This window comes from Coffea arabica, chromosome 8c (genome assembly GCF_036785885.1).
Source record: "Coffea arabica cultivar ET-39 chromosome 8c, Coffea Arabica ET-39 HiFi, whole genome shotgun sequence".
Lineage (NCBI taxonomy): Eukaryota > Viridiplantae > Streptophyta > Magnoliopsida > Gentianales > Rubiaceae > Coffea > Coffea arabica.
Window position 1 is genome coordinate 592,708 of NC_092325.1, and position 24,865 is coordinate 617,572.

A 24,865-nucleotide genomic window follows, 5' to 3' on the forward strand; every position below is an offset into this window, starting at 1 on the left:
ATCAAATTCAACACACCTTTTTCCACCTCCAATAAAAAAAAAAAAAACTGTTAATCCATTAGCAAAAGAAGTTTACCTTATATGTTGGATGAACAAGGATATGGGCCTTGTTTGGAACCTTGGTTTTTAGGCAAGTTTGTATAATACTAGTTTTTTAACAATTTTTGCTACAGGAACTCTAAAAACTTCTCCCAAAACTTTCGCCCCTTTCTGAAACATTTTAACAAAACGACGTCGTTTTGGCTGGTTTTTTCCTTTTCAATTCACAACAACACAGAAGACTCTTTCCTTTGTTTCTTTCGCTGCACAAAAGTTTTTGCTCTTTCTGTTAGTTCTCCGGAGTCGACCTACTTCTATGTCGGAGTCTTCAGTTGATCAGAGCAACGAGAAGCTAAGTGAGTGATTCTCCATTTTGTTGGTGAAACCCATTCGAAAAGCTTCATTGGTCAATTGCGAGTTCAGAAACTGGTGCAGAGGGGAAGGGGTGGCGGGGCAAAGGGGGAATGGGCAGCTTGCTTCCACTGGTGGCGGGCGGGGCTGATTCACTGAGCCTATCCGCTCGCAATCCGTATGGGACGTCTTCCTCTGAGCTGGTGAGGGAAGGAGGAAGGGGCAGCGGGGGTGGCGGGGGAAGGGGTGGTGGGCCAGATGGGGAGGGGGCAGTGGGAGAGGGGGTGGCGGGGTAGCAGGAGAAGGGGCAGAGGGGGAAGGGGTGGGGGGGGCAGAGGGGAGAGGGAAGGGGCAGAGAAAATGGCGGGGGGAGGGGGTAGTGCGGCAGCGGGGGAGGGCTGGCTGGGGGAGGGGGTGGCGGGCAGCGGGGGAAGGGGCACAGGGAAAGGGGAAGGGGTAGGGCAGAGGGGTGGCGGGACAGCGAGGGAAGGGCTGGCGGGGGGAGGGGGTGGCGTGGTAGCGGGGAGAGGGGGCTGGCGGGGGAAGGGGGTGGCGGGGGAAATGCAGAGGAGAGGAGAAGGGGAAAGGGAGGAGAGAGGGTGGCGGGAGGGGAAAGGAAGAAGAAGAAGAAGAAAGAGAAGAAAGAAAAGAAAAAGGAAAAAAAGAAGAAAGAGAAGAAAGAAAAGAGAAAGAAAGAAAGAAAAAAAAAAGAAAAGGAAAAAAAAATTCACCTTACAAAATTTTTTATCTTACAAAAAACTTCTACAAAAAAATTTTTCACCTTACAAAAACTTTTATAAAATTTTTTCAAAAACTTCTACACAGGCCCATGATTTCTCCCAAATCGCCAAAAGTTGAAACTTGAAAAATCTTCTAAAATTGAAACTTAGAAAGTCCAACTCCGCCAAATGAATCCTTCCTTGTTGGCCGCACGCCTATGGAGCATGGACAATACATGGAGAACTACTACTAGTTCTCGTATAGCATTAACTAAATAATCACATCCTGTGGCATATAGTAATCATTATCCAATTCCAATTTGAATATTATAGAAGAAGAATAAGAGGGAGCTCAACTCAATCAACCATGCTGATTCATGGGATCCAATCACTCGACTAATTAGTCACCTTAGGCCCTTAAAGCATAAGAGAGAGAAAAGGAGGATTTTTTCCCCCCTCCATTTTTTCCCCTAGATATAATTAGCTTACAGTTGCACAATTGGGGTTGGGCTGGTTGAGAGGGAAAGAGAAAAGGAGTCCGTGGGTGGCCAGTGAAAGGGATGGCGATACTGTACGCGCTGGTGGCGAGGGGATCGGTGGTGTTGGCGGAATTCAGCGCCACCTCCACCAATGCCAGCTCCATCGCCAGGCAGATTCTCGACAAAATCCCCGGCAATAACGACACCAATGTTTCCTATTCTCAAGATCGCTATATTTTCCACGTCAAACGCACCGATGGCCTCACCGTTCTTTGTATGGCTGACGACGTCGCCGGACGTATGCCCCTCTTTCCCCTCTCCACTTCTTCTCAATCAATCCTTGCTTCTTCTAGGAAAAGGGAAAGATTAGATTTTTCATCCTCAAAATTGCGACTTTTTTGCCTTGCTGATATTTTCCATATCTTTCGTTTCCTGAACATGGGTAGATTCATATCATTAACTTGATTGATATCTGATAGCCTTCAGAATACGAAATGACAAAGATGGTGTGATCTAAGGAAATAAGCTGATCTTTTGGCACATATGTTAGAGATTCGATTGATTTCGGAGTAAATATTTTGCTGTACTTAGGAATCCTTTGATTGAATTGCTAGGTAAATGGATATTTCTTGATAGCTGCCAGCTTGAATGCTAGTCTCATTTATGGGTATGGGTTTTTACTGCATACGACCTCAAATATGTAATAATGTAAAGATTCTGTGTCTTTTCCTCAATAGGGCCTTAAGCGTTTAGCTTGAGCTTCTTAAAGGTTTCTTCTTTTAGTTTCCCATCATTTGACTGCTTACTAGTAGTTTTTGGACGTCAAGTTTTGGTGACGTTATTTGTGCTTCCTTGAAACTTGGATGCTTGTCTTGCTGCTGTTTCCTTAATACGTGTTCTTTAGATGTTTGTAAAGAAGCAATGTTAACTTTCTTGGCTTTGAGCTTGTTCACATGGTATAATTCGAGCTTGCACAAACAGTTCATCTTTTGCTAATTTTGCTATATTTAGCATGCATAGTTTTGTTAGTTGGGCCTGTCCACACTGAGGAGTACATGCACAATTGTTTATTATTTTTAGGAGTATTAATTTGATCCAAAATGTTCTTAATGTCCAATGTCAAAATATTATGGGAATTTGCATTATACCTGCAATGTTAAAAATTTCTTTTAATTACCAAACATATGGTTGCTCTTAGCTGATGAAAATTGTTCATTTGCAAAGTAAAACGTCCTACCCTTGATATTCCCTACAGGGAGGATCCCTTTTGCTTTCCTTGAAGAAATTCATCAGAGATTTGTGAGGACCTATGGCAGAGCTGTGTTATCTGCTCAACCTTATGCCATGAATGATGAATTTTCCAGAGTTCTTAGCCAGCAGATGGAGTACTATTCACATGATCCAAATGCAGACAGGATAAACCGGCTAAAAGGTGAAATGAGTCAGGTGAGTTTCAAATGTTTGTGATTCTAATACATTTCCTCTATTCTTTAATCAGGTCGTATTTCTTCTTCTTTCTCTTCTTGCTATCTTTACTTTTTTCTCATCCACTTGCAGCTTTTGAGTGTTGGTGACATAATACTACTTAACCAGCATTCTGTTGTAATGGATGTTCTTTTGCACTTCTACTTTTGTATATCATTTGAACTTTTATATATCATTTGAGATGAATTTCCTCCTGCTTTAAGGTAGTAATGGCTCTGTAGCTTCAACTTGATAATACTCTGACTTTGCAGCTACTGTATGAATGAGTTGTAGAATCGCCCTCCTGATGCAGCTACAGATTTTAGTGTACTTTAACTGGTCCAAATAGAAATTCTTCAATGTAAAGATGTCACATTCCAAAGATAATATGTTCCGTGTAATAAAACGAGGCGATGGACTTCATAATGTAAATGCATATGGATGATTTCTGTTGGTACTTTCATGTTAGATTTGATAATTTAACAATAATTTTCTGGTTTTGATGTCTTGCTAGTATGAAAAAATTAAATTTATGGGAATGGACAAAAGAATTTTTGAGTTACCGTCATATTAAAAATAAAGAAATATGTTTCATTATAATTCTTCTCACACCATTATACTCTTTCGTTGTGATTGAAGATACAAATACCATTATACTCTTTCGTTGTGATTGAAGATACAAATATGATGTACCCTTTGAAGATTTTTAAAGAAGTGTAGACAGAATTCCATTGAATAACTAATAGTACAACTGTTTTCCAAAAATGACGCTCCTGCCATGCAGAATTGAGTTCTTATAATTCTACTTTGGCTTGATTCGAAACAATGTCATCTAAAATTCGCTCTTGATGTTACTTGGTAGCTTGTTGATTTGGCCTTGTTAATCTGTCTTATGATACTGCTTTACTCTGAAAAGCTTCCTATTTTATGCTGCATTAAAGTGGTGTCGTTTCTAATTTCGTACAGTTTCAAATGGAAGTCAACATAAAAGAAATTAAGGTTTGTGTTGAAGATAGAAGTTGGATATTCTATACTGACATCATGTTTTTTAACAGGTGCGAAATGTTATGATCGAGAATATTGATAAAGTTTTGGAGAGAGGTGATCGTTTGGAATTGCTAGTTGATAAAACTGCCAATATGCAAGGAAACACTTTCCGCTTCAGGAAGCAGGCTCGCCGTTTCCGAAGCACCGTGTGGTGGAGAAATGTCAAGCTCACGTATGTTTCTCCATCTGTACTCCATTGCTTGCTGTAGCATTTGCATGAAGATACTCACTGCCATCCATCGGGAGACTGCATCCCTTTTTATTTTGGGGGTGGGGTGTCTAGATCCGAATTTTTTTCATTGGCTTGGAATTGATAGCAGTATGATTATTTCCTTTTTATCTGATTGTTGCATTTCTTTTGGAGTTTCTAATGGTACTAAAGCCACGATTGCACTTAGCCTGGTTTCCTTCACTTAATGCAATTGAATCTGAAATGGACTTTTCGACATGATTTGAGGCTATCTTTGAGAGGTGGGAACTTAGATCCTCCCCCCTTCCCCTCCCAAGTGCTTTTCATGTTGGTTCTAGAATTGCTTTGCAAATGTATGTGGAATCTGTTGAAGGAAGGTGCAAAGAATAAGAGTAGTATGGAGCTGAGCCTTAGGACATGGGTGGTGTGGCTTGAGACTCGGTTGTAGTGGTTATGGTTATGCAGCTGGCTGGTTTTTAGTGCTTGCACCTTTTTCACGGAGTGAAGTACATTTGGGTTTGCTAGTTTAGATATGCATAGTTATAGTTTTAGCATAGATGCTAAAAATCAATGTGTTCCTGAGACATTCAACAGCAAATGAGTTTATATGCTTCTCTTTCACTCTTCACCGTCGCATACACTGAAAATTAGCATAAAATACCTGAAAAACATAGTTTATATGCTTCTCTTTCACCCTTCACGTCGCACACCCGCACACCTAATATTTGATCGCATATGTTTTTCGAATGTTGTTTAATCTGGTTAATTAAGAACCTCCTATTTCTCGCATAGGCATTATCTGGATTAAGTTGCAACTCTGTATGTTCTTTCTATATTGCTAGCCCTAATAAAATGTGGAACTCTTTGCAGGATTGCACTTATCCTTCTCCTCCTTGTGGTAATTTATGTTGTTTTGGCCTTTGTTTGCCATGGGCTTACTCTTCCTACTTGTCTGAAGTGAGTTACAGCATCAAGTGAGAGTTATTTGCCCTTCCTTTGGTTCCTCTCCATCATTGGCACGTGGTGTTTTTTTGGTACCTCAGTCTCTCAGGAGTGTCGCTCAGATTTGTTTGTGAGAATATCTTTTTCTCTTGCATATAGCTACCTGTTACGTCAAAGTGTAACTTATTATGCAGCTTTGATACTTGGTTTAAGTTGTCGATATGTAAAAGGAGCAAGTTATTCTTTTGCTTTTCATTTTCACTCCACAACTATCTTTGATGTAGAAAACCAGATAGGACTGGAGGTATGCTGAGTGGCATATGTTTATAGTGTTTATAGGGAAGCATTCTCCATCTGTTGTTGTCTTCCACTGTATGGTTAAGCCAGTCCAATGTTCAATATGCTGAATGGAGATCATTTTTAGTTTTTTAAGCTGAGTGTGATATGTGATTTTTATAAGAATTGTTAAACTTTAATTTGTCTTTATTGCTTCTTTTTCTTTTGCTCTTTTACTGTGGCTGAGACTAGAGGAAAAATTGACAATGCAGGATGTCGAGCCACAAGCATAATATCTGTCAAAATTTTAATTATTTCTACAATCTTAATGGAGTCCCTGCAAATTTTCTTTGAGTAATTCTGGGGCCAATATAGTTTCACCCCCTTAATATCCTCTTGTAACAATTCAGACCTTAAGATATTTCCATCACTTTGGAATCAATTTGATTAGAGAGTAGTGATCGTTGAAGGTGAATGTTTTACTTGAGCCGCACATTGATCTTTGATAGTGGTTTTGTTTGAGATTAGTGGATATCATTACCATCAAACAATTGATTATCATCCAGGTTTAGATTAAATATGTTAGCAGTTAAGATACTTTTTAAGTTATAACTAGAAGTTTAGTTGCCATTTATCACAACCAGAACTTCAAGGTTGTGAAACGGTATACTTTCAATGCAAATGACAACCGTTTCCTCCATGCGTAACAGTTGCAGAACTGAATGCCAAAGTGAGTTGCACCTGCTCCTGTTTATCACTTGGTGCCACGCTTGATAAGTTTGCACCTACTTCTGCTTTGGGATACAGGATGTGAACGTTTCCTAGCTATTGCAGTTTCATTCTTACAGCTCACCACTTGTAATCGTATCAGCCAGAAACCTGTGCATTCAGAAACGAAGTAACATACTGTAAAATTCGTGCTTCGATGAGTCTCATCAAAATTCACAATTGAACAAGCTTAGCTTCAAAATGTTAGGTAAGACATGCATTTTCAATGGAAATAACAGCCACCCTTCGCTTTGATGAGCTTCAGAGCTAATGCCCATCTTCTTAACTGGAACAGAACTGAATGAAGTAGCGCCAGCATCCAGAACCCCAAGCCATGGGACTTTTGTGGATTGAAACTCTGAACAACTTGTGCGAGTGAATGGTTCTCATCAAATCGGATTAACTAGCGTGGATGTTCCAAGTTTTTGCACCTTAGGTATTAGGAAAACCAGAAGAGATGATTGGTGAGGAAGCAGGGGAGTAAAGTGGTCAAACAGTAGGTTGTTAATGACAGAAAATTGGTAATTAGACAATTTCTAGCTTCGTATTGGCCAATCTGGATAAATTGAGAGCTCAGTCTTGTCTACACAGGCACTGGAATAATGCAAATGAGGATGACAAGGATATGGAGTATATGTACACCTATACATATGTGCAAGAACAGTTGAGACCAAAAACCCCCCCAAAAAAATGAAGTTAATGGTTACAAAAAAACCTCATCAACATTTTCAAGAGCGAATTTCCTACATAACTCTTCCAATCCTTGTAAGGAAGCCTTCCAGCATTCCCGAGATTGCGCCCCTTCTTCAATGACTTGAATAGCACGGCTAAGTAGATGATTATACCTAAGCACATAGTCATTCACATCAACGTCGTTGGGCAAAGGATCTAGAGGAAACCTGCGTTTGTAATCTTTGCTCCAGCGTGGTAGGATGTACTGAGATGGGATTTCTTCCACACCATTATAGTTGAAGACATTCAATGCATGTCTGCACAAATAACCTCTGAAATTAAACAAGCTGCAAATACACCTTATTTCCATGTTAGTCGTCTCATACAGAACCTCGTACTGCCTAACCTCCTTTTCACTTTCTTCTACTTCAACTCGTTCTTTAACAGCAAATGTTATTATAGGCCCATTGATGTTGACTTGCCTTGTGTTGAAGCAAGAGTACATCCCTTCAACTTCAATCTGGAACTTTTCAAAAATTTGCTTGGTGTACACCTTGGAGAGCTGCAACTCAAAATTACATTTTGTTCTCAACTCAAAGCTGCAATTTCTGGATTCTGTATCACCTGTAGCTTCTTTCATCAGCTTTCTTTGCAGTGCAAGGTCATACTTATCCAGAAATTCCTTGAACGATGTGTGTTTGTGAACATAGCCATCAAAAAAAGGTTTTGAAACCTCATTTTCTTTAACAGGGATCATTCCAACAAAAGAAGTGTCTTTTAAGTACACTGGCACCCATCTTTGTCGATCTTCATGTAATGATTGTAGCCATTTATTCTCCCCAAGCCCATGCTGACCGACCATGCTACCCCAGGCAGTTTCAAACTCAGCTATCTTCATAGAATTATATACCGCTTGATTCAATTGCTTCCTGATAGCTTCATATCCCCTCAGTCCACCCAATTTCTCAGGAACACGCTGCATGATATATGACAGGCAATAACAATGACGAGTCCCAGGAAATACCTCAGAGATGGCCATCTGCAAGGATTTTGACTGATCAGTGAGGATAACTCGTGGATGCCTGCCTAACATACATGTCAGCCATGACCTGAACATCCAAACGAAGTACTCAACTGACTCGTGCCCAAGAAAACCACATCCCAATAAGACAGACTGCCCATGGTGGTTTACTCCCACAAAAGAAACCAAAGGCAACTCATACTTATTAGTCAAGCAAGTTGTGTCAATTGCAATTGCATCAGAAAAGTAAATATAAGCACTTCTGGACCTAGCATCAGCCCAGAAAATATTTTTCAACCGTGCTTCATCATCAAGATCCATTAAATAAAAGAAATTTGGATTTGTCAACTTCATGCGGCAGAAGTAGTTGTAGACTGCATGTGCATCCCCTTCTTTAAGTTCCAAATGCTTTGAGTGATCTGTAGGATGCCTAACATCTCTTTCCTTAACTTTGGAGTACCCATTGGGCGCCGCTGCATTGATAACTGAAGCCCTGTATAACTTAATAGTATGTATTTCTTTAACGGGTTCAGCTTGCTGTGATTTCTGGGCGGCAAGAATCATTTTCTTGTGTGACTTATAAAAGCGTTTGATTTCAGGGCTCACTAAATGATTGTGTTGAAGCTCAACTTCAACGATTCTCCAACTTTTAGAGTCAACAAGCTTAATGACTATCATTGCAGGACAACCAGTTCTCGTCTCTGGTCTAGGATTGTTTGCTTCACTTTTTTTCTTGAAACCTGCACTACTGCAACTGAGTTTCGCTCTGTAACGCTCTTTCCTTTTGGATCTAAACCACGAATTGCTCACTCGAATGCCAAATCCTTGATCCTTGGCATAGCCATTATAGAAATCATAAGCTTCATCAAAAGAGTCAAACTCCAAACCAACTGTGGGTGGTGGGGGATCCCTTTTCAAGTGCGGCGCTGCACACAGTTCATCCGCATTTTCCCCCGTGGCACAATCTCCTTCATGCTCATATTCATCACCTTCATTGAAGGCTGGCTCACTGTTGAGGCAAACAACTTCCATCTGTAAAAGCAGGGAAACAGAGGAACTCATAAAGGTTTCAAATAATGAAAAGGCTAAATAAAAAAAAAAATGAAAGGTCGAGAAAAAAGAAAGAATCAACATTCTGTTGTCTTCAACAAAGAAACGGTGTAATGTAGAAGCATGTTAACTGCAAAACCAAACCTAACACAGTAAACATGAAGCAATAAGCGATTAAAGGGGGCAAAAAAAAAAATTTAAAGGACACCCTTAAACCGTAAGCAAAGAATGCAAAATGCAGCTACCTGGTTTGATGAAAATAGCAATCAAGTCCAACAAGTATGAATGCTTTGCTAAACCCAATAATCATTTGACTCAGTAACTCAAACACTGCAAGAAATCCAAAAAATTTGGAATTTAATCCAAGCAAATCTTGTTTCAATCCAAACCCAATTTCTCCGCCAAACAGAAAAAAAAAATTAAAAAGTCAATTTTCACAAGAGTAAATTTAGTTTGCACTGACCTTATAGAATGAAAAGAAAAAAAGGGGTTGCCAAAGCGGCAGCATTCAATCTGCCAACAGCAGTCAATGGAACTGCCAGCTGATCAGCAAATAATCCATCTGAACATTTCTGATGCTTATAGCTGCCTCATTGGATTTGCATCAGTAGCAAACGAAGTACAACTGTTCAATTAATACCCGGAAATTAATCAGGGAAAGAAAGTGAAATCCCGGGAGTCCTCTGAGAGACAGGTGGAGGTGGTGGTGGCGGTGGTGGGACGAGAGAGGAGGGTAGGGGTGGCGGGATTTGGGAATTTGCCAATTCAGGGAAGGTTGATTGTAGCAGTCAGCGCGGCGTATCAACATTAGCTTCTTTGGATTTGTCTGGCAATTTTCAAACTTATGTATTTGACCTTTTTCTTACATGAGTTTGGTCCGGCAATTTTTCGTACGTGAGTTCGTACTTATAATTCAAGTCAAGTGGGACGGAAAGTAATTTAGTGGAGAAAACCACTTTTTACAGTTTTCTTGATTCTGCAACGTTTCGTGAGGTGAATTTCCGGTTTAATGACTTGAGTGATGATGTAGAAGTACACCATACCACACAGATTTTGTCTAATCTAGTAATACATACTCCGTGACTTTTGACAAGTGGTTAAAAGTTGCTGCAATAGAGTTGCAGATTGTTCCCAATTGCAATAGAGTTGCAATGGGTGGTCGGTTCAGTTACCTGAATTCGGTTGCTTCGTGAGTCTCACCCTAGATTGCTCGTTTGGGGCGTTCTTTGATGTTCTCCGAGTGTTTAATCTAACTGTGTGTGCGTGTTATTGACTCTTTGAGAGAAAAAAATCACTTCTGTGGCGAGGTTGAGGGTAGGGGCATCCCGTCCCACATCGAAAGATCGTAGAGCATTAGTCTCTGAGTTTAAAGTCCATGGGTGGTCATTTCAATTATCAATTGGCTGAATCCGGTTACTTCGTGGGTCTCACCTTAGATTGCTCGTTAGGACCGTTCTTTAATGTTCTTCGAGTGTTTAATTTAACTGTGTGCGTCTGTTATTGACTCTTTGAAAGCCAAAAAAAAAAGAAGAGTTGCAGATAGATTGTTTTGGGTAGACCTTTTTTTTTTTGGACTTTTTTGTGTAGACTTGGTGCAAATTGCAAATTTCTCTTAGGTAGAATGTACGCAAGTTAGAGGTGATGATATTGTCTCAATTTTTAAAGGGACTTATCCTTTTTTTTATTAGCTGTGTGGGAGCTTATCTCAATCTCTTATGATAAAGAAGGAATTATTTTACATATATGTAGCTTATTAGACTCTTTTTTTTTTTTTTGGAAAATCATTCAAAATACTCATCACATTTTGTAAAATAACTTTTTCCATTCTTCACTTTTAAAAGTATAATTTTATATCCCTTACAAATTCACATTGATCAAATTTAATCTCTATCTAGGTTTTCGATTAGTTTTTTGTCGGAATCTATTACGTGCCTTGCACATGATTATTTTTAAGGGTAAAATTGTCAAACATATTTCACATAATTTGATCCATAGTCCCGCACATTTTACACAATGAATTTTTCGTCCCTCACATTTTACAAAATAAATTTTTTCATTCCTCATATTCTGTAAAATGAAAATTTTTATCCCTCATTAATTATGTGTACGACAGTCTTTTTTTATTTTTTAAAACTCATATATATATATATATATATATATATATATATATATATATATATACTAGAGAATGAATGCCCGCGCATCACGCGATTATTTGGCGCGTGTAGTTAAAGAGGAATTTGTAATTACTGATAACCTTAGTAATTGCAATATAACTCCATGTAATTACTTCTGATAACCTTAGTAATATGTAATCATGTAACCTTAGTAATAACCTTAGTAATTACTAATAACCTTACAAATATATATATATTACATGATATTCATACTGTTCAAATGAAATCAAATAGATACATACATCATGGGTTTAAAAAAAAAAAAGAAACTATTATATACATGATTAATGAAAGATGAAAAAATTAATTTTGTGAAATGTGAGGGATGAAAAAATTCATTTTTTGAAATGTCAAGGACGAAAAATTTCATTTTATAAAATGTAAGAGACGAAAAAATCGAATTATGCAAAATTTGATTTGACAATTTTACCTTTAAAAAATGATCACGTGCAAGGCACATGGTGGATTCTGACAAAAAACTAGTCGAAAACATAGATAGGGACCAAATTTGATTAATGTGAATTTGTAAGGGACGTAAAATTACACTCTTAAAAGTAAGAGATGAAAAAGTCATTCTGCAAAATGTGATGGACGTTTTGAATGAGTTTTTCTTTTATTTTTTGAATAAATATAGCTTATTAGATTGTACGCTAATATAAAAGAAAAGAATCCTATGATATTGGTCTACAAGTGATTATATATATCAACTCACGATACAAATACTGTATTATGGAATCTCTAGGGAAAAAAATCAAGTGAAAATGTAAAAGAATCAAACGTTACGATGTTCTAACAAGTGCTTTGAGCGCACTCGTTAACACGCTCAAATCACACCTAATTTATCACGTGAATATATACACTCACATTCACTGTCTTTCTATATTTAAATACTTTATCAAATTAATTTTACTTTCATACAAAATTAACACTTGCACCTATCTTAACAAGTGCAGCCGAGCCCAATGTTTAAATAGTATAAATCCAAAACTTGTGATGTCCTGTTTATAAATGGAAAGTGTGTGCCAAAGCATGATGATGGATTGTTGTGTGTGTGATTGGTGTTTGTTACTTCTTCCCCTTTCACACACCACAGCATCATGCTATGACATAAACCAAAAAAAGTACAAAAAAAAAAAAAAAAGTTGTTGACGGTCCAAATTAATCAATCCTTGAGCCAAACATCAAAAAAAAAAAAAAAAAAGAAGAAGAAAAAACTACTTGACAGATTTAATATGGTAGCAGTTGATTTTTTTTTTTTTTTAAATCAATGAAAAAATTGAAAACAAAAGCTACACTTCCCTATAGTACAGTGTAGTATAGTCCCAAACGCTTTCTTCATCCTGAGTCCTGAAGAGTCCTCCCTCTTCCTTCCCTCCTATATAGGCTTACATCTGTCTTCCCCTCCCCCCCACCCCCCCCCCCCCCCCCCCCCCCCCAATACAAAATCCAGCACACATTTATTTCCTATTTGGTCCGTATTTATTTCAAAACAAAAATAAGACAAAAAGTTAAAGAAATATCAACGCAAAACAAAACCTAGAAAGAACTAATCCCTCAAAATCACACAAACGTAAGACCTGCACATAACAAACACCAGCAATGAAGCACCACCACCACCACCACCACCACCACCACCTCTCCACTGATGCAGCCGTCCCCTCGTCGTCCTCTTCCTCCGACCAAGCCCAGATGGCCCCAACCGCCACCTCTTCGTCTGCCTCATCATCCCATTCATCGGCTGCGACGGCGACGGCAACGGCGACGGCGACGCCGATGACGACTCCGGCCCAATCTTCCTTATCTTTTGACAAGCCCATGTTGGCTGCGGAGGATCCCGCCTCGTCCCGTGACGCAACGTGCGCCACCGCGGCGGCGGAGACTGTGGTGGTCGAGCGCCGAGGCGAATACGCCGCCGTTTGCAAATGGGCCATCGCTAATTTCCCCAGAGTCAAGGCTCGGGCGCTCTGGAGCAAGTACTTCGAGGTCGGCGGCTACGATTGCCGCTTGCTAATCTACCCTAAAGGTGACTCCCAGGCCCTCCCTGGATACATCAGCATCTATCTTCAAATCTTGGACCCGCGCAACACCACGTCGTCCAAATGGGATTGTTTCGCCAGCTACCGCCTCTCCGTCGACCACCCTTCCGACCCCACTAAGTCCATCCACCGCGACAGCTGGCACCGCTTCTCGTCCAAGAAGAAATCCCATGGCTGGTGTGATTTCTCTCCCTCTAACTCAATCTTCGAACCTAAGCTCGGCTTTTTGTTTAATAATGATTGCCTCTTAGTTACCGCTGATATATTGATCTTACACGAATCTATTTCGTTCTCGCGGGATAATAACGATATGCAGTCCAACCCTTCCTCTAATTTGGCTGCTGGTGTTGTCAATGGGGATGTCTTGAGTGGGAAGTTCACTTGGAAGGTTCATAACTTTAGCTTGTTTAAGGAAATGATTAAGACTCAGAAGATAATGAGCCCGGTTTTTCCGGCTGGAGAGTGTAATTTGAGGATTAGTGTGTACCAGAGCTCTGTGAATGGGGTGGACTATTTGTCAATGTGCTTGGAGAGTAAGGATACTGAGAAGAGTTTAGGGGTTTCTGATAGGAGTTGCTGGTGTTTGTTTAGGATGTCCGTGTTGAATCAGAAGCCGGGGTTTAATCACATGCATAGGGACTCATATGGGAGGTTTGCAGCCGATAATAAGAGTGGGGATAACACCAGTTTGGGATGGAATGATTATATGAAGATGTCAGATTTCATAGGGACCGAGTCAGGGTATTTGGTGGATGACATGGCAGTTTTCAGCACATCGTTCCATGTCATTAAAGAACAGAATAATTTCTCTAAGAATCCAGGGAAGGATGCTGGCAAAAATGGGAATATTGTTAGCAAGAAAAACGATGGCCATTATGGGAAGTTCTCTTGGAAGATTGAGAATTTCACGAGGTTGAAAGACCTTCTCAAGAAGAGGAAGATCACTGGGCTTTGCATCAAGAGCAGGAGATTTCAAATTGGCAACCGGGATTGTCGCCTTATTGTTTATCCTCGAGGTAAGCATTTTGCTATATTTTATGAATTATTGTCATGCTTTAAATGGTACCAGGTCCCATTTGAATTAACACTCGAACGCGGATCCAAAGTCTAAGTGCCATAACTAAGGGGCCATTTGGTAATGTTTATGTTTGCTGCTTTTTTGTTTATGTTTGGAGAATTTTACAAACACAAACAAAGAACAGCATTTGCTAGAGGTGTTTTTGATTTTGTAAACGGATAAATGTTTTGAAACAATGTGCCTGTTTCTAAAACACCAAAATTGGTTTATTGGCTTGTTCTACAAACATGATAAAACACGCGTGAATAGTATTCTAATGAATAGTATTTTAATCCTTTTCTTCGTGTTTTCATCAAATGGAATCAGTACATAAATTTAAAAAGGAAAAGACATTTTCTATGGTGTTACTCACAGTTTGTTTGTACGAGGCTCAGATTTTCAGGTCTCAATTTTAAAGTGGATAAAGATATTGAAGAGTCAATCCCTTCACATCCTTTGTGGCAGATTTTAGTATATCAATTTAAGGGAATGTTACAGTGTTTTTGAATCAAAAGTGAAGTTTTGGTTTCCCCATACTCATAGCTCCCAAATCTCCTTATCATCAGTTTATGCGGATAGAAAGCTGGAGCCCTTGGTGCTGCCATGCAATTTGGGAGGATTCAATAGTTTGAGGACTAATTTTATGGGTTTGGACTTGGTGAAATTTGGTGATTGGGTTAATTTGGGAATTGATTTTGGCCAATTGCTTGGTGAATTTTTTTTATTCCGGGATTATTTTTATATTTTTGGCTAATTTTGGTGACATCTGTAAACTACTTCTTGATCATTTTGGGATTGGTTTTGGTTAATTATTTGGTGAATTGTGCTAATTTGGAGCTTATTGTGGACAAATTGTTAATAATTTGGTGATTCAAGGGTATAAAGATGGTTTTGATGATTAATATTAGTGTTTTTTTTGGTATGCATTTTGTTTATTGTGGTTGATTTGGAGATATGTTTTCCATTGATTAAGAATTTCTTGAAAGAAGGGAGAAGGGAGCAAAGAAAAGGATTGAAAAACTAAGAACAATTAAAGGGCAACCAAACATGTTTATCTTTAATTATTTGTAAAACTATATCTTGCACCAAACATATTTCTATTTGTTCATAATAATAAATAGAACAAGTGTTTCGTTCTAGTTGTCTTAAAGAACATAAACGGGAAAACATGAACGTTACCAAACGGCCCCTGATCTTTTCATTTGAATGGTGCTGTTGAATTTTTATCTCAAAAAAATTTTGTACATATCACATCCCTGCCCCCTCTTCTTGTGTTCCCACAGAAGAGATATCTAATAGGTTCCATCCTGCAGTTTGTTAATTTTGTTCTTCCATTTAGAAGTCGGGTTCTCTTTGAACATTATTTGATGCCTGGCCTAGTTGTGATTGATTGAAGGACAATTAACCTTTCATCATACACAAACTCACTCTGTACTTTTTGACATATTGTCTTGTCCTTCTTTTGCTGAATGGTGTAATACTGCTATTCTGTTTCGTGGCATCAGGGCAGTCTCAGCCACCGTGCCACCTCTCAGTATTTCTTGAAGTTACAGATTCCCGAAATACTAACAATGACTGGAGTTGCTTTGTGAGCCATAGATTATCAGTTCTCAACCAAAAGTCGGATGAAAAATCTGTCACAAAGGAATCTCAAAATCGGTACTCCAAGGCTGCAAAGGACTGGGGTTGGCGTGAATTTGTGACACTGACGAGTCTCTTTGATCAAGATTCTGGGTTTCTTGAGAAGGACGTTGTTAGCTTCTCTGCTGAAGTCCTTATTTTGAAAGAGACATCAGTAATTCAGGATTTAACCGATCAGGACTGTGAGTCAGGAAATACTCTTCCCTTGTCAGAAAAAGTTGGAAGAAGAAGTTCATTTACATGGAAGGTGGAAAACTTCATGTCCTTCAAAGAAATTATGGAAACTCGGAAGATATTTAGCAAATTCTTTCAAGCTGGTGGATGTGAACTTCGGATTGGTGGGTTCTACTTCCTTGTGATGTTCGTTTCCAGTTGAGATTTGTGATTCATAGTTGTTGGCATTCCTGAAGTTGACTGATTAAAGTGTTCTCCATGTTAAACTTTTACCTTTGGTTTGCAGGTGTATACGAGTCATTTGACACCATATGTATATACTTAGAGAGTGATCAATCTATTGGCACTGACCCTGAAAAGAATTTTTGGGTCAGATACAGAATGGCAATTGTAAACCAAAAAAACCCTTCAAAAACTGTGTGGAAGGAGTCCTCTATATGCACAAAGACATGGAATAACTCTGTTCTTCAATTTATGAAAGTGTCAGATATGTTGGAAGCAGATGCAGGATTTCTTGTGCGTGAAACAGTTGTCTTTGTATGTGAAATTTTGGACTGCTGCCCTTGGTTTGAGTTTTCAGACCTAGAGGTTAGTCATTCTTATCTTCTATTTTAGGAAATTAAATTCTCTCCCCAAGACAAAAAAAGGAAATATGACAAGTATGAAGTTGTTTCCTGTCCTCCAAGTTAGATATATCTGCTAAAAATGAAAGTATCCTGAACAAAGTGAGGAAATAATATTTATAAATACTTCTCTCGGCATGTTTATGTCTTGTGGTTTTGGTGAAGTATCTTCATGTTGAGCATGTTAGTAATCACCTATGACAGAAATTGATGGTGCCTTTGGGTCATTTGCTAACTTATAGATGCATAATAGAACTTTTACTTCTATAGATGAGGATGTTGTAAGTGGTTCTCTCATGATCTATAACAGTTGCTTTAGTGGAAACTGTTAGCTGTCCAAACAAGAATCTTGATACAGAATTCACAGGTTGAAATTATAAGGAAGCTGCTGAAGATCAATCATCATAGAGACTCAAACGATGAATTTATTTAGTTATTAGCTGCTAGACAAAATTCATGAATCTGAAATTTGTCAATACACGACTTTCTCCTTGTTTGGAGATTAAATTATTGTTTCTTGAATTTGGAAGCCAAGTCCTAGAGCAATCTTACTGTAACTTCATGGCTCCCCTGTTTTGTAAGCAAGGGGAAGAAATATAATCATGTTTAAGTGTTTGGTGTTGACCTAACGAATTTTCAGTTTGATTGCTTGATCACTATTTTTAAAAATATATATTGGCTTACAAGAACTATTAGCTCTTGCTTTCATTAGTGCTTGTCAATGTTTCGGCTAAGAAACATGGAGGCCTTTAGTTTGACTACTTTTCAATAAGACCAATCCGGTGAGATTTGAGATGATTGGGGCTGGATGGAACAGTTAAGTAAGTGGTTTTGCCTGAGTTTGCGGGTTTTCTGTGGGAACCATTGATCTTGGAGTCATTTTGCAATGTTTGATGATTCTGCACATTCAGTGATTGTGTGCCTAGAATACAGATTCATCTGGTTAAGTTTTTATGGATACCTGCTTGAGTTTTTGTGTTCCTTTTATCAGGTTTTAGCTTCCGAGGATGACCAGGATGCTCTGACAACCGATCCTGATGAACTGATTGATTCTGAGGATAGTGAAGGGATAAGTGGAGATGACGAAGATATTTTCAGAAATCTCCTTTCAAGGGCAGGATTTCACCTGACTTACGGAGACAATCCTTCGCAGCCACAGGTCACATTAAGAGAGAAACTTCTCATCGATGCTGGTGCAATTGCTGGGTTTCTGACAGGACTTCGTGTTTATCTTGATGATCCCGCTAAAGTAAAGCGCTTGCTTCTGCCTACAAAGATATCTGGCTGTAATGACGGAAAGAAGTTAAATAAGAATGACGAGTCTTCCCCCAGTCTAATGAACTTGTTGATGGGAGTTAAAGTTTTGCAACAAGCAATTATTGATCTACTTCTGGATATAATGGTCGAATGTTGCCAACCTTCGGAAGAAAGTACAGCTGATGATTCCTCTGAAATAAGTTCCAAACCTTCCCTAGATGGTAGTGGTTCAACTACTCCACTTGAATCGGATAGAGGCAATGGAGCAGTGGAGTCTGCACAACTTCCTCTACATGACAGATTCGATTCAGCACTGGATGAGAGCATGAATGCCTCTGCTGTGCAAAGCTCAGATGTAGATGGAAATTTTGTGCTTGGGAAACCAGTTCCTGGACAACCTATTTGTCCACCCGAAACTTCTGCTGGTGGTTTCTCTGAAAATCCTACCATGCGTTCCAAGGTATGATTGCCAAATTATCAAAAGATTGATTACATCATCATAGTTAACCTTCTCTGGCATAGACTGATCAAAGAAATTGTAATTTCAGACAAAGTGGCCTGAGCAGTCTGAGGAGCTTCTTGGGTTGATTGTGAACTCTCTGAGAGCACTTGATGGAGCTGTTCCTCAAGGTTGTCCCGAGCCAAGAAGAAGACCACATTCTGCACAGAAGATAGCTCTTGTATTGGATAAAGCACCAAAGCATCTACAACCAGATCTAGTTGCTTTGGTACCAAAATTAGTTGAACATTCAGAACATCCGCTTGCTGCTTGTGCTCTTTTAGATCGATTACGAAAGCCAGATGCAGAAACTAGTCTGCGCTTGCCTGTATGATAATTCTTGTTCTTCCCACGTAGTATTATGTGGATGTGGTTTTAGATTGTCTGGTTTCGCTTTTTCTATCAACAAATATTTATCAAATCTTCATTGATCAGGTTTTCAGTGCACTTAGTCAGTTGGAATGTAGCAGCGAAGTGTGGGAACGTGTTCTTTTTCAGTCATTTGGGCTTTTGGCAGATTCAAATGATGAACCTCTTGCAGCAACTGTGGATTTTATTTTCAAAGCTGCATTGCATTGCCAACATCTTCCTCAAGCAGTACGCAATCAAATCAAATTTGTATTCATAGTCTTAGTTTTATTCTCCCACCCCATTGTTTCTGTATTCAAAATAATCGTATTTGTGTTCTCTGCAGGTGAGAGCAGTGCGTGTTAGGCTAAAAAATTTGGGGACTGAAGTTTCCCCTTGTGTCCTTGATTATTTAAGCCGAACTGTAAATAGTTGTGCAGATATTGCTGAAGCTATTATGCGAGATATTGATTGTAGTGATGATCTTGATGATATCTCTGCAATGCCTTCTGGGATGTTCTTGTTTGGTGAAAGTGCGACATCTGAGAGAATGCATGCAGTAAATCAACAAGCTATTCGTGCTAATTATTATTTTTCAGACATATATATTCTTATTGAAATGTTATCAATCCCTTGCCTTGCTGTTGAAGCTTCCCAGACTTTTGAGAGAGCTGTAGCTAGAGGAGCCATTGTAGCTCAGTCTATGGCCATGGTCTTGGAAAGACGCCTTTCTAGACGGTTAAATTCGGCCTCTCAATATGTAGCTGAAAATTTTGGGCACTCCGATATAACTGTAGAAGGAGAAACTATTGAGCAGTTGAGGGCTCAACAGGATGATTTCACTTCTGTTATTGGTCTTGCTGAGACACTGGCACTCTCTAAGGATCCCTGCATAAAAGGATTTGTAAAGATGCTTTATACCATATTATTTAAATGGTACACTGATGAGCCTTACAGGTTGAGGATGCTCAAGAGACTTGTAGATCGTGCTACCAGTAGCACAGAAGGTAGTCGTGAAATAGACTTGGATTTGGAGATTTTGGTGATCTTGGTTTGTGAGGAGCAAGAAATTGTTAGACCGGTTCTGAGCATGATGCGAGAAGTTGCTGAACTTGCAAATGTTGATAGGGCGGCTCTTTGGCATCAGCTCTGTGCCACTGAAGATGAAATTCTTCGACTTCGTGAAGAAAAGAAAGCAGAACTTGCTAGTGTGGCCAAGGAAAAAGCTCATATGTCTCAGAAGTTAAGCGAATCAGAGGCTGCCAATAACCGACTTAAGGTATTTTTCTAGTTTTAATTGCTGGTCTTGTAATTACTACTGTATCTGATTGATATCTTTAAGTTATTAATTTCTTATGAAATGACAGTCTGAGCTGAAGACTGAAGTTGATCGTTTTGCCCGGGAAAGAAAGGAGCTGTCTGAACAGATTCAAGAAGTTGAGAGTCAACTGGAGTGGCTTCGCTCAGAGCGGGATGATGAAATAGCGAAACTCAGTGCAGAAAAAAAAGTTCTTCAGGATCGTCTGCATGATGCAGAGTCACAGCTTTCCCAATTGAGATCACGAAAACGTGATGAGTTGAAGGTTTGTGTATATATCATCTTCTGTACCTGTGCTTTCTTAACTCAAGAGCTGATGGAGTTTGTGACAAATTTGTTGAAATTTGTCAAAAAGGATATTGTGCATACACATTCACTCACTTGGGGACCATACTGAAAACTTAGTGTTTTTCTGTCTCTGTAACTGTTATCTAATTGACTTGGTGTTATATTGGCATTAGCGGTTTAGCTTATGGGTGTGGAAGAAATTAAGGAATGACAGTAAAGAAAAGGGGGGAAAAAGAGTTAAGAAACTGGGGAGGTATGTTAGAGTTTGTTCAGTGAGGACACTAAAATCGATAACTGTCGGAATGATACTCATTTGCGCTTGAACCTAGAAAGAGGATCTTTTATATGATTTTGGCTCATGGTTTAAAAGGAATTTTTCTGGTATATGTTTTTGTTCTGCTTCCAGTCCTAAATATGAAGCACAAGGCCCCTGACAATATTTGCAGATTCGTTGTCTTGTGGCCCAGAGAGTATGTGCATGTTCACTGCATTAGTTTTGCAGAATCTTTTGTCTGTTGGAAACAGAGATACTTGTTGACATTAAAGAATTTTATGTATCTTGACATATGGTGCATGCAACTTGTTTGCCTAATACTTTGTGCAACCAATCATGAGAAATGGAGAGCAGAGTGACTGAAATCTCGCTACCTACGTATACATGTGGCAACAGTAGAATGTTTTTCTTTGGTGTTTGTAACTTCAAAATTTCTAGTTGGCATTTAGTGTTAAATTGATGCTTTTCTGATGTAACCTTGTGGGTACTCCAGAGAGTTATGAAGGAGAAAAATGCATTGGCCGAGAGGTTAAAGAATGCCGAAGCTGCTCGGAAAAGGTTTGATGAAGAACTGAAGAGATATGCCACAGAGAATGTTACTCGTGAAGAAATAAGGCAATCCCTTGAAGATGAGATTCGCCGGCTGACACAAACTGTTGGGCAAACCGAAGGGGAGAAGCGTGAGAAAGAAGAGCAAGTTGCTCGATGTGAAACTTATATTGATGGGATGGAATCCAAATTGCAGGCCTGTGAGGTATTTGCTTTTGGCATTGCTCTTCCTAGAGTTCTTTCCTAAAATGTATTTGGCTGATGGCTTCTTTCTCACTTAGGGCCATTCTTACATATATATTCCAGGAGGCAAATGATAACTAAATTGATAACTAAATAACAATAAAAGGGAAGTTCTTGTTGATTCTGTTGACTTATTTTTGGATTCATGAGGAATTTTTCTCTTCTTTTTTCCCTTTGAATGAATGATGAAGTCAACTTCTTGTCAAACAAAATCATTTAGAAGTCATGATTGCACCCTGTTCTAATTGAGCAATCTGATTTAAACTGCTTGAAATGACAATTTGGATAACCATGAATGACATTGTGCATACAAATGTTGGGATTTATTTGGCTAATAACCAGCCCCCTCATTCAGATTGTGTAAAGTGAAGTTTTTGGAAGTCAATTTTGTTTGTCTGTGTGTTTTTTTGCCAAAGGAATCAGGATAAATATTCTGGTGGTTGTTTTGGTCTTGTTTTTGATGTATTACCATGATCCTCTCACATTTTGTAAATTGCAGCTTCATTTGATCTTCACTGTGTTTATTTGTATATATTTGGATTTTAGGAGAGATCATGCCAGAATTGAATTTGTTCTTTGCTATTGACTGTTTTAATGAATTCGGAATCGGGGAAATTCATATCGGAATTGAATGTTATCCTTGCTATCTTATATTTTGTCGACATGCAGGCGATAATATGTTATCAGTTGATTTTAAGATAATGCTTAACGGACTTCATTGTTTTTGCAGCAATACATTCATCATCTTGAGGCTTCGCTTCAGGAAGAAATGTCGCGTCATGCACCTCTATATGGTGTTGGCTTAGAAGCTTTATCCATGAAAGAGTTGGAGACATTGTCACGCATCCATGAAGATGGACTGAGACAGATTCATACAATTCAGCAGCGCAAAGGAAGTCCTGCTGGTAGTCCTCTTGTAAGCCCCCATTCCCTTCCGCACAATAATGGATTATATCCTGCTACTCCACCTCCAATGGCCGTTGGACTGCCACCTTCCCTCGTTCCAAATGGTGTTGGAATCCACAGCAACGGACACGTGAATGGTGCAGTTGGCCCCTGGTTCAACCACTCCTGAATCAAGGTCAAATGCATCATTTAGGTCAGTTGGGGGAACATTCTTGTTTGATCAGCTCTGTTTGTCTATTGCGAGCCTGGTATCGTCCCAATACAAAAGGGTTGCCCCATTTGCGAGTTAATTGGCAATTGAAGGGCTTTGGAATTCATGGGAAAAATCAAGAGATCTTATATAATGGGTGGTGTCAGTGTAGTGTTGTTTTTCTGGGATGGGTCTGGCCATGTGATTCCGATGGCTATTTAACAATTCCAAATGCCGTTGCTTGTTTGAGGTGACCGTACGATAAAAGGCATTAAAAAGTTTTGTTTTCTTCCCCACCTTTTCTTTTTCTCCTTCCATCCTTTAATGACTCTCTCTCTTTGGTTTTGGTTTAACACATTCATTATTTTTCCCTATTTTTCTTGTGGCCAAAGGCGCAGTATTTGCTGCCTTTTGTTTGCCTCCTCATCTCTCATCCTTTCTGTTACTGTATTCCCTTGGATTCTTGTAAGCTCTTTTGTTTTGTAAATATATCAACATAAGTGGAATATAGACGTTTAACAGAATCCAAATTTGTGGGTTTTGAGGTTGAGAACTGTTCAAGTTGGCCCTTAAAATTGTGGTTCTAGGAGGTGTTTAAAGACCAACTTATTCTCCTTCGCAATGGAGCCAAACTTATGGTGAAGAAGCCAGCATATTGGCTCGTGTCGTGTGTAGCCTAGGGATGGTCCAGTGGTATATATTTCCACGAACCTTTGCTGTAGGATGTGCGGACTGGAGTAGGGAGTGGCTGTAAAAGTTCAGTTCCAGGATGATATCTAAAATTGCTGGTTGCCGTCTCTTTTTTGTGTGCCAACTTCGTTACATAAAATTAGACCCGACCACCCCTATTTGAATGGTTTACTGTCCTTACTTTGCCGGGCCAGAACAAGAATCAGGTTATTTGTACTCTAGGTTAAGTTAGCTGCTGGATAAATGTTCGTTCAAGATGTTAGAGCTAGGATCAAGAAGAGCTAGTTTGGTTCCAACAAGATAGTGCAGCTTGAATCCACGAAGTTTTAAGCTCTTTTGAGGAATGAAAAGAGTTGAAGATCGCAGTGTTGAACTGGACCACCCGTTCAGTTTAGAGTCTTTGTACGTGTGTTGCTTCCAATTTGACGAATGGCTTTGCCCTTTTGTTGCGTCTTCTTCCTTTCGCTCCTTGTTTCAGGCGATGAGCAATTTGTAGGCCGTTTTAAGTTCCCCCCCCTCCCCTCCCAAGTATGTATATGATGAATTTGTGAGCTGCTTGCTCCTACATCATTGCAGCAGCAAACTCTTCGTTGGTAGTAGCATTTCTCACGCACAAACAATAATTGAACAAATGGCCGCCTGTCTTCCACGAGAAACTTTCCGGTTTAACTTTCGTTATTATTTCGGATTTGGCTTCGTCATTTACACTGGACAAATCCTATTCTGGGCATCCTTTCGGATTTGCTTCTTGTAGTATTAGTTAGCGGTGATTAATGCATCAGAGTCACATCCCATCATCAATCAGAACTATGGAGGATCAATCGTTTTGACTGTCTACTTTGTGATGATCTTAGGTTGTGGCCAATGCCAAGTGCCAACAGCCCCCTTGCTTATGTATTAGATTTAATTATCCATGCCATGAGTCTAGAAATGTTCTCAAAAGAAAAGCGAAGCCTAGCCTAGGGGGAGGGGGGGGGGGGAATGAACTTTAAAAGAACAAAATTAGTGAATGTTATAGGGATCTTACTTACAGAAGGGATGGTGCTGCGTTTGATTTTCTTCAAGTATAAGTACTAATGTTGTTAGGCATCAACAGGAATAAATATTTTTTTTTAAAAAAAATATTGGTTCTTGTGAATGCTCAGACATATTAATTAATAAGGGTGTCAGTTGGAAATTTTGGGTGGGCTTCGACGACGAGTCTAAACTCGACTTACAAATTACACCAATTTTTTAATTTCACAATTTTTGGGCTTTGGATTCAAATTAAAAGGTTCAAACTCAACTCACACTATTATATACTACTGTTATACGAGTGTCGGGCTTAAATCGGGTTCGGTTCAAACTCATGCTTAAATACGTAATTATATGTAATAGATGTTTTATTATTATAAATTTATATATAAATTGTTAACACTTTATGTCATAATCCATATAATTATACTCATTTATGCAAGTCCAAACTCCACCCAATGATCTAATTAAAATTTAGGTTCATCGGAGTTTTATCGGCCGACCCAGCCGAGTTCGGGCTGTTGTCACCCTTACATATGAAACCATTGAGCGGATTTAACAAG

The 24,865-nt window shown here is 39.1% G+C and overlaps 3 protein-coding genes across 7 annotated transcripts; 2 read left to right on the forward strand and 1 right to left on the reverse strand.

Annotated features, from left to right (window-relative positions):
- Window positions 1-1,263: 1,263 nt before the first annotated feature.
- Window positions 1,264-5,663, forward strand: LOC113707255 (vesicle-associated membrane protein 711). Its single transcript, XM_027229484.2, has 4 exons — window positions 1,264-1,886; window positions 2,844-3,034; window positions 4,108-4,271; window positions 5,160-5,663. Exons 1-4 carry the CDS (start codon window positions 1,670-1,672, stop codon window positions 5,248-5,250), a joined length of 663 nt encoding a protein of 220 aa, XP_027085285.1. The 5' UTR covers window positions 1,264-1,669; the 3' UTR covers window positions 5,251-5,663.
- A 1,137-nt stretch (window positions 5,664-6,800) lies between these two features.
- LOC113705349 (protein FAR1-RELATED SEQUENCE 6-like) lies at window positions 6,801-9,923 on the reverse strand. 5 transcript variants are annotated; one of them, XM_027227170.2, is made up of 4 exons: window positions 9,482-9,922; window positions 9,264-9,348; window positions 9,101-9,162; window positions 6,801-9,000 (listed from the first exon to the last, which is right to left on the reverse strand). In XM_027227170.2, exon 4 carries the CDS (start codon window positions 8,998-9,000, stop codon window positions 6,979-6,981), a length of 2,022 nt encoding a protein of 673 aa, XP_027082971.1. In that variant the 5' UTR covers window positions 9,101-9,162; window positions 9,264-9,348; window positions 9,482-9,922; the 3' UTR covers window positions 6,801-6,978. The 5 variants fall into 5 exon arrangements, with proteins under 5 accessions (XP_027082971.1, XP_071918488.1, XP_071918486.1 ...); XM_072062387.1 differs by having other exon boundaries at window positions 6,801-9,148; XM_072062385.1 differs by having other exon boundaries at window positions 6,801-9,162.
- A 2,585-nt stretch (window positions 9,924-12,508) lies between these two features.
- LOC113705347 (uncharacterized) lies at window positions 12,509-23,151 on the forward strand. The gene is made up of 10 exons (XM_027227167.2): window positions 12,509-14,247; window positions 15,794-16,267; window positions 16,390-16,691; window positions 17,718-18,443; window positions 18,532-18,810; window positions 18,918-19,079; window positions 19,177-20,109; window positions 20,198-20,413; window positions 21,204-21,464; window positions 22,233-23,151. Exons 1-10 carry the CDS (start codon window positions 12,795-12,797, stop codon window positions 22,575-22,577), a joined length of 5,151 nt encoding a protein of 1,716 aa, XP_027082968.2. The 5' UTR covers window positions 12,509-12,794; the 3' UTR covers window positions 22,578-23,151.
- The last annotated feature ends 1,714 nt before the right edge of the window (window positions 23,152-24,865 follow it).

Coding starts and splice junctions, on each gene's coding strand:
- LOC113705349 (XM_072062387.1), bottom strand. CDS start 9,102: ATGTTGATTCTTTCTTTTTTCTCGACCTTTCATTTTTTTTTTTATTTA.
- LOC113707255 (XM_027229484.2), top strand. CDS start 1,670: ATGGCGATACTGTACGCGCTGGTGGCGAGGGGATCGGTGGTGTTGGCG. Junction 3,035..4,107: donor TAAAAGGTGAAATGAGTCAG/GTGAGTTTCAAA, acceptor GTTTTTTAACAG/GTGCGAAATGTTATGATCGA. Junction 4,272..5,159: donor TGGAGAAATGTCAAGCTCAC/GTATGTTTCTCC, acceptor AACTCTTTGCAG/GATTGCACTTATCCTTCTCC.
- LOC113705347 (XM_027227167.2), top strand. CDS start 12,795: ATGAAGCACCACCACCACCACCACCACCACCACCACCTCTCCACTGAT. Junction 16,268..16,389: donor TGGATGTGAACTTCGGATTG/GTGGGTTCTACT, acceptor TTTGGTTTGCAG/GTGTATACGAGTCATTTGAC. Junction 18,811..18,917: donor AAACTAGTCTGCGCTTGCCT/GTATGATAATTC, acceptor TTCATTGATCAG/GTTTTCAGTGCACTTAGTCA.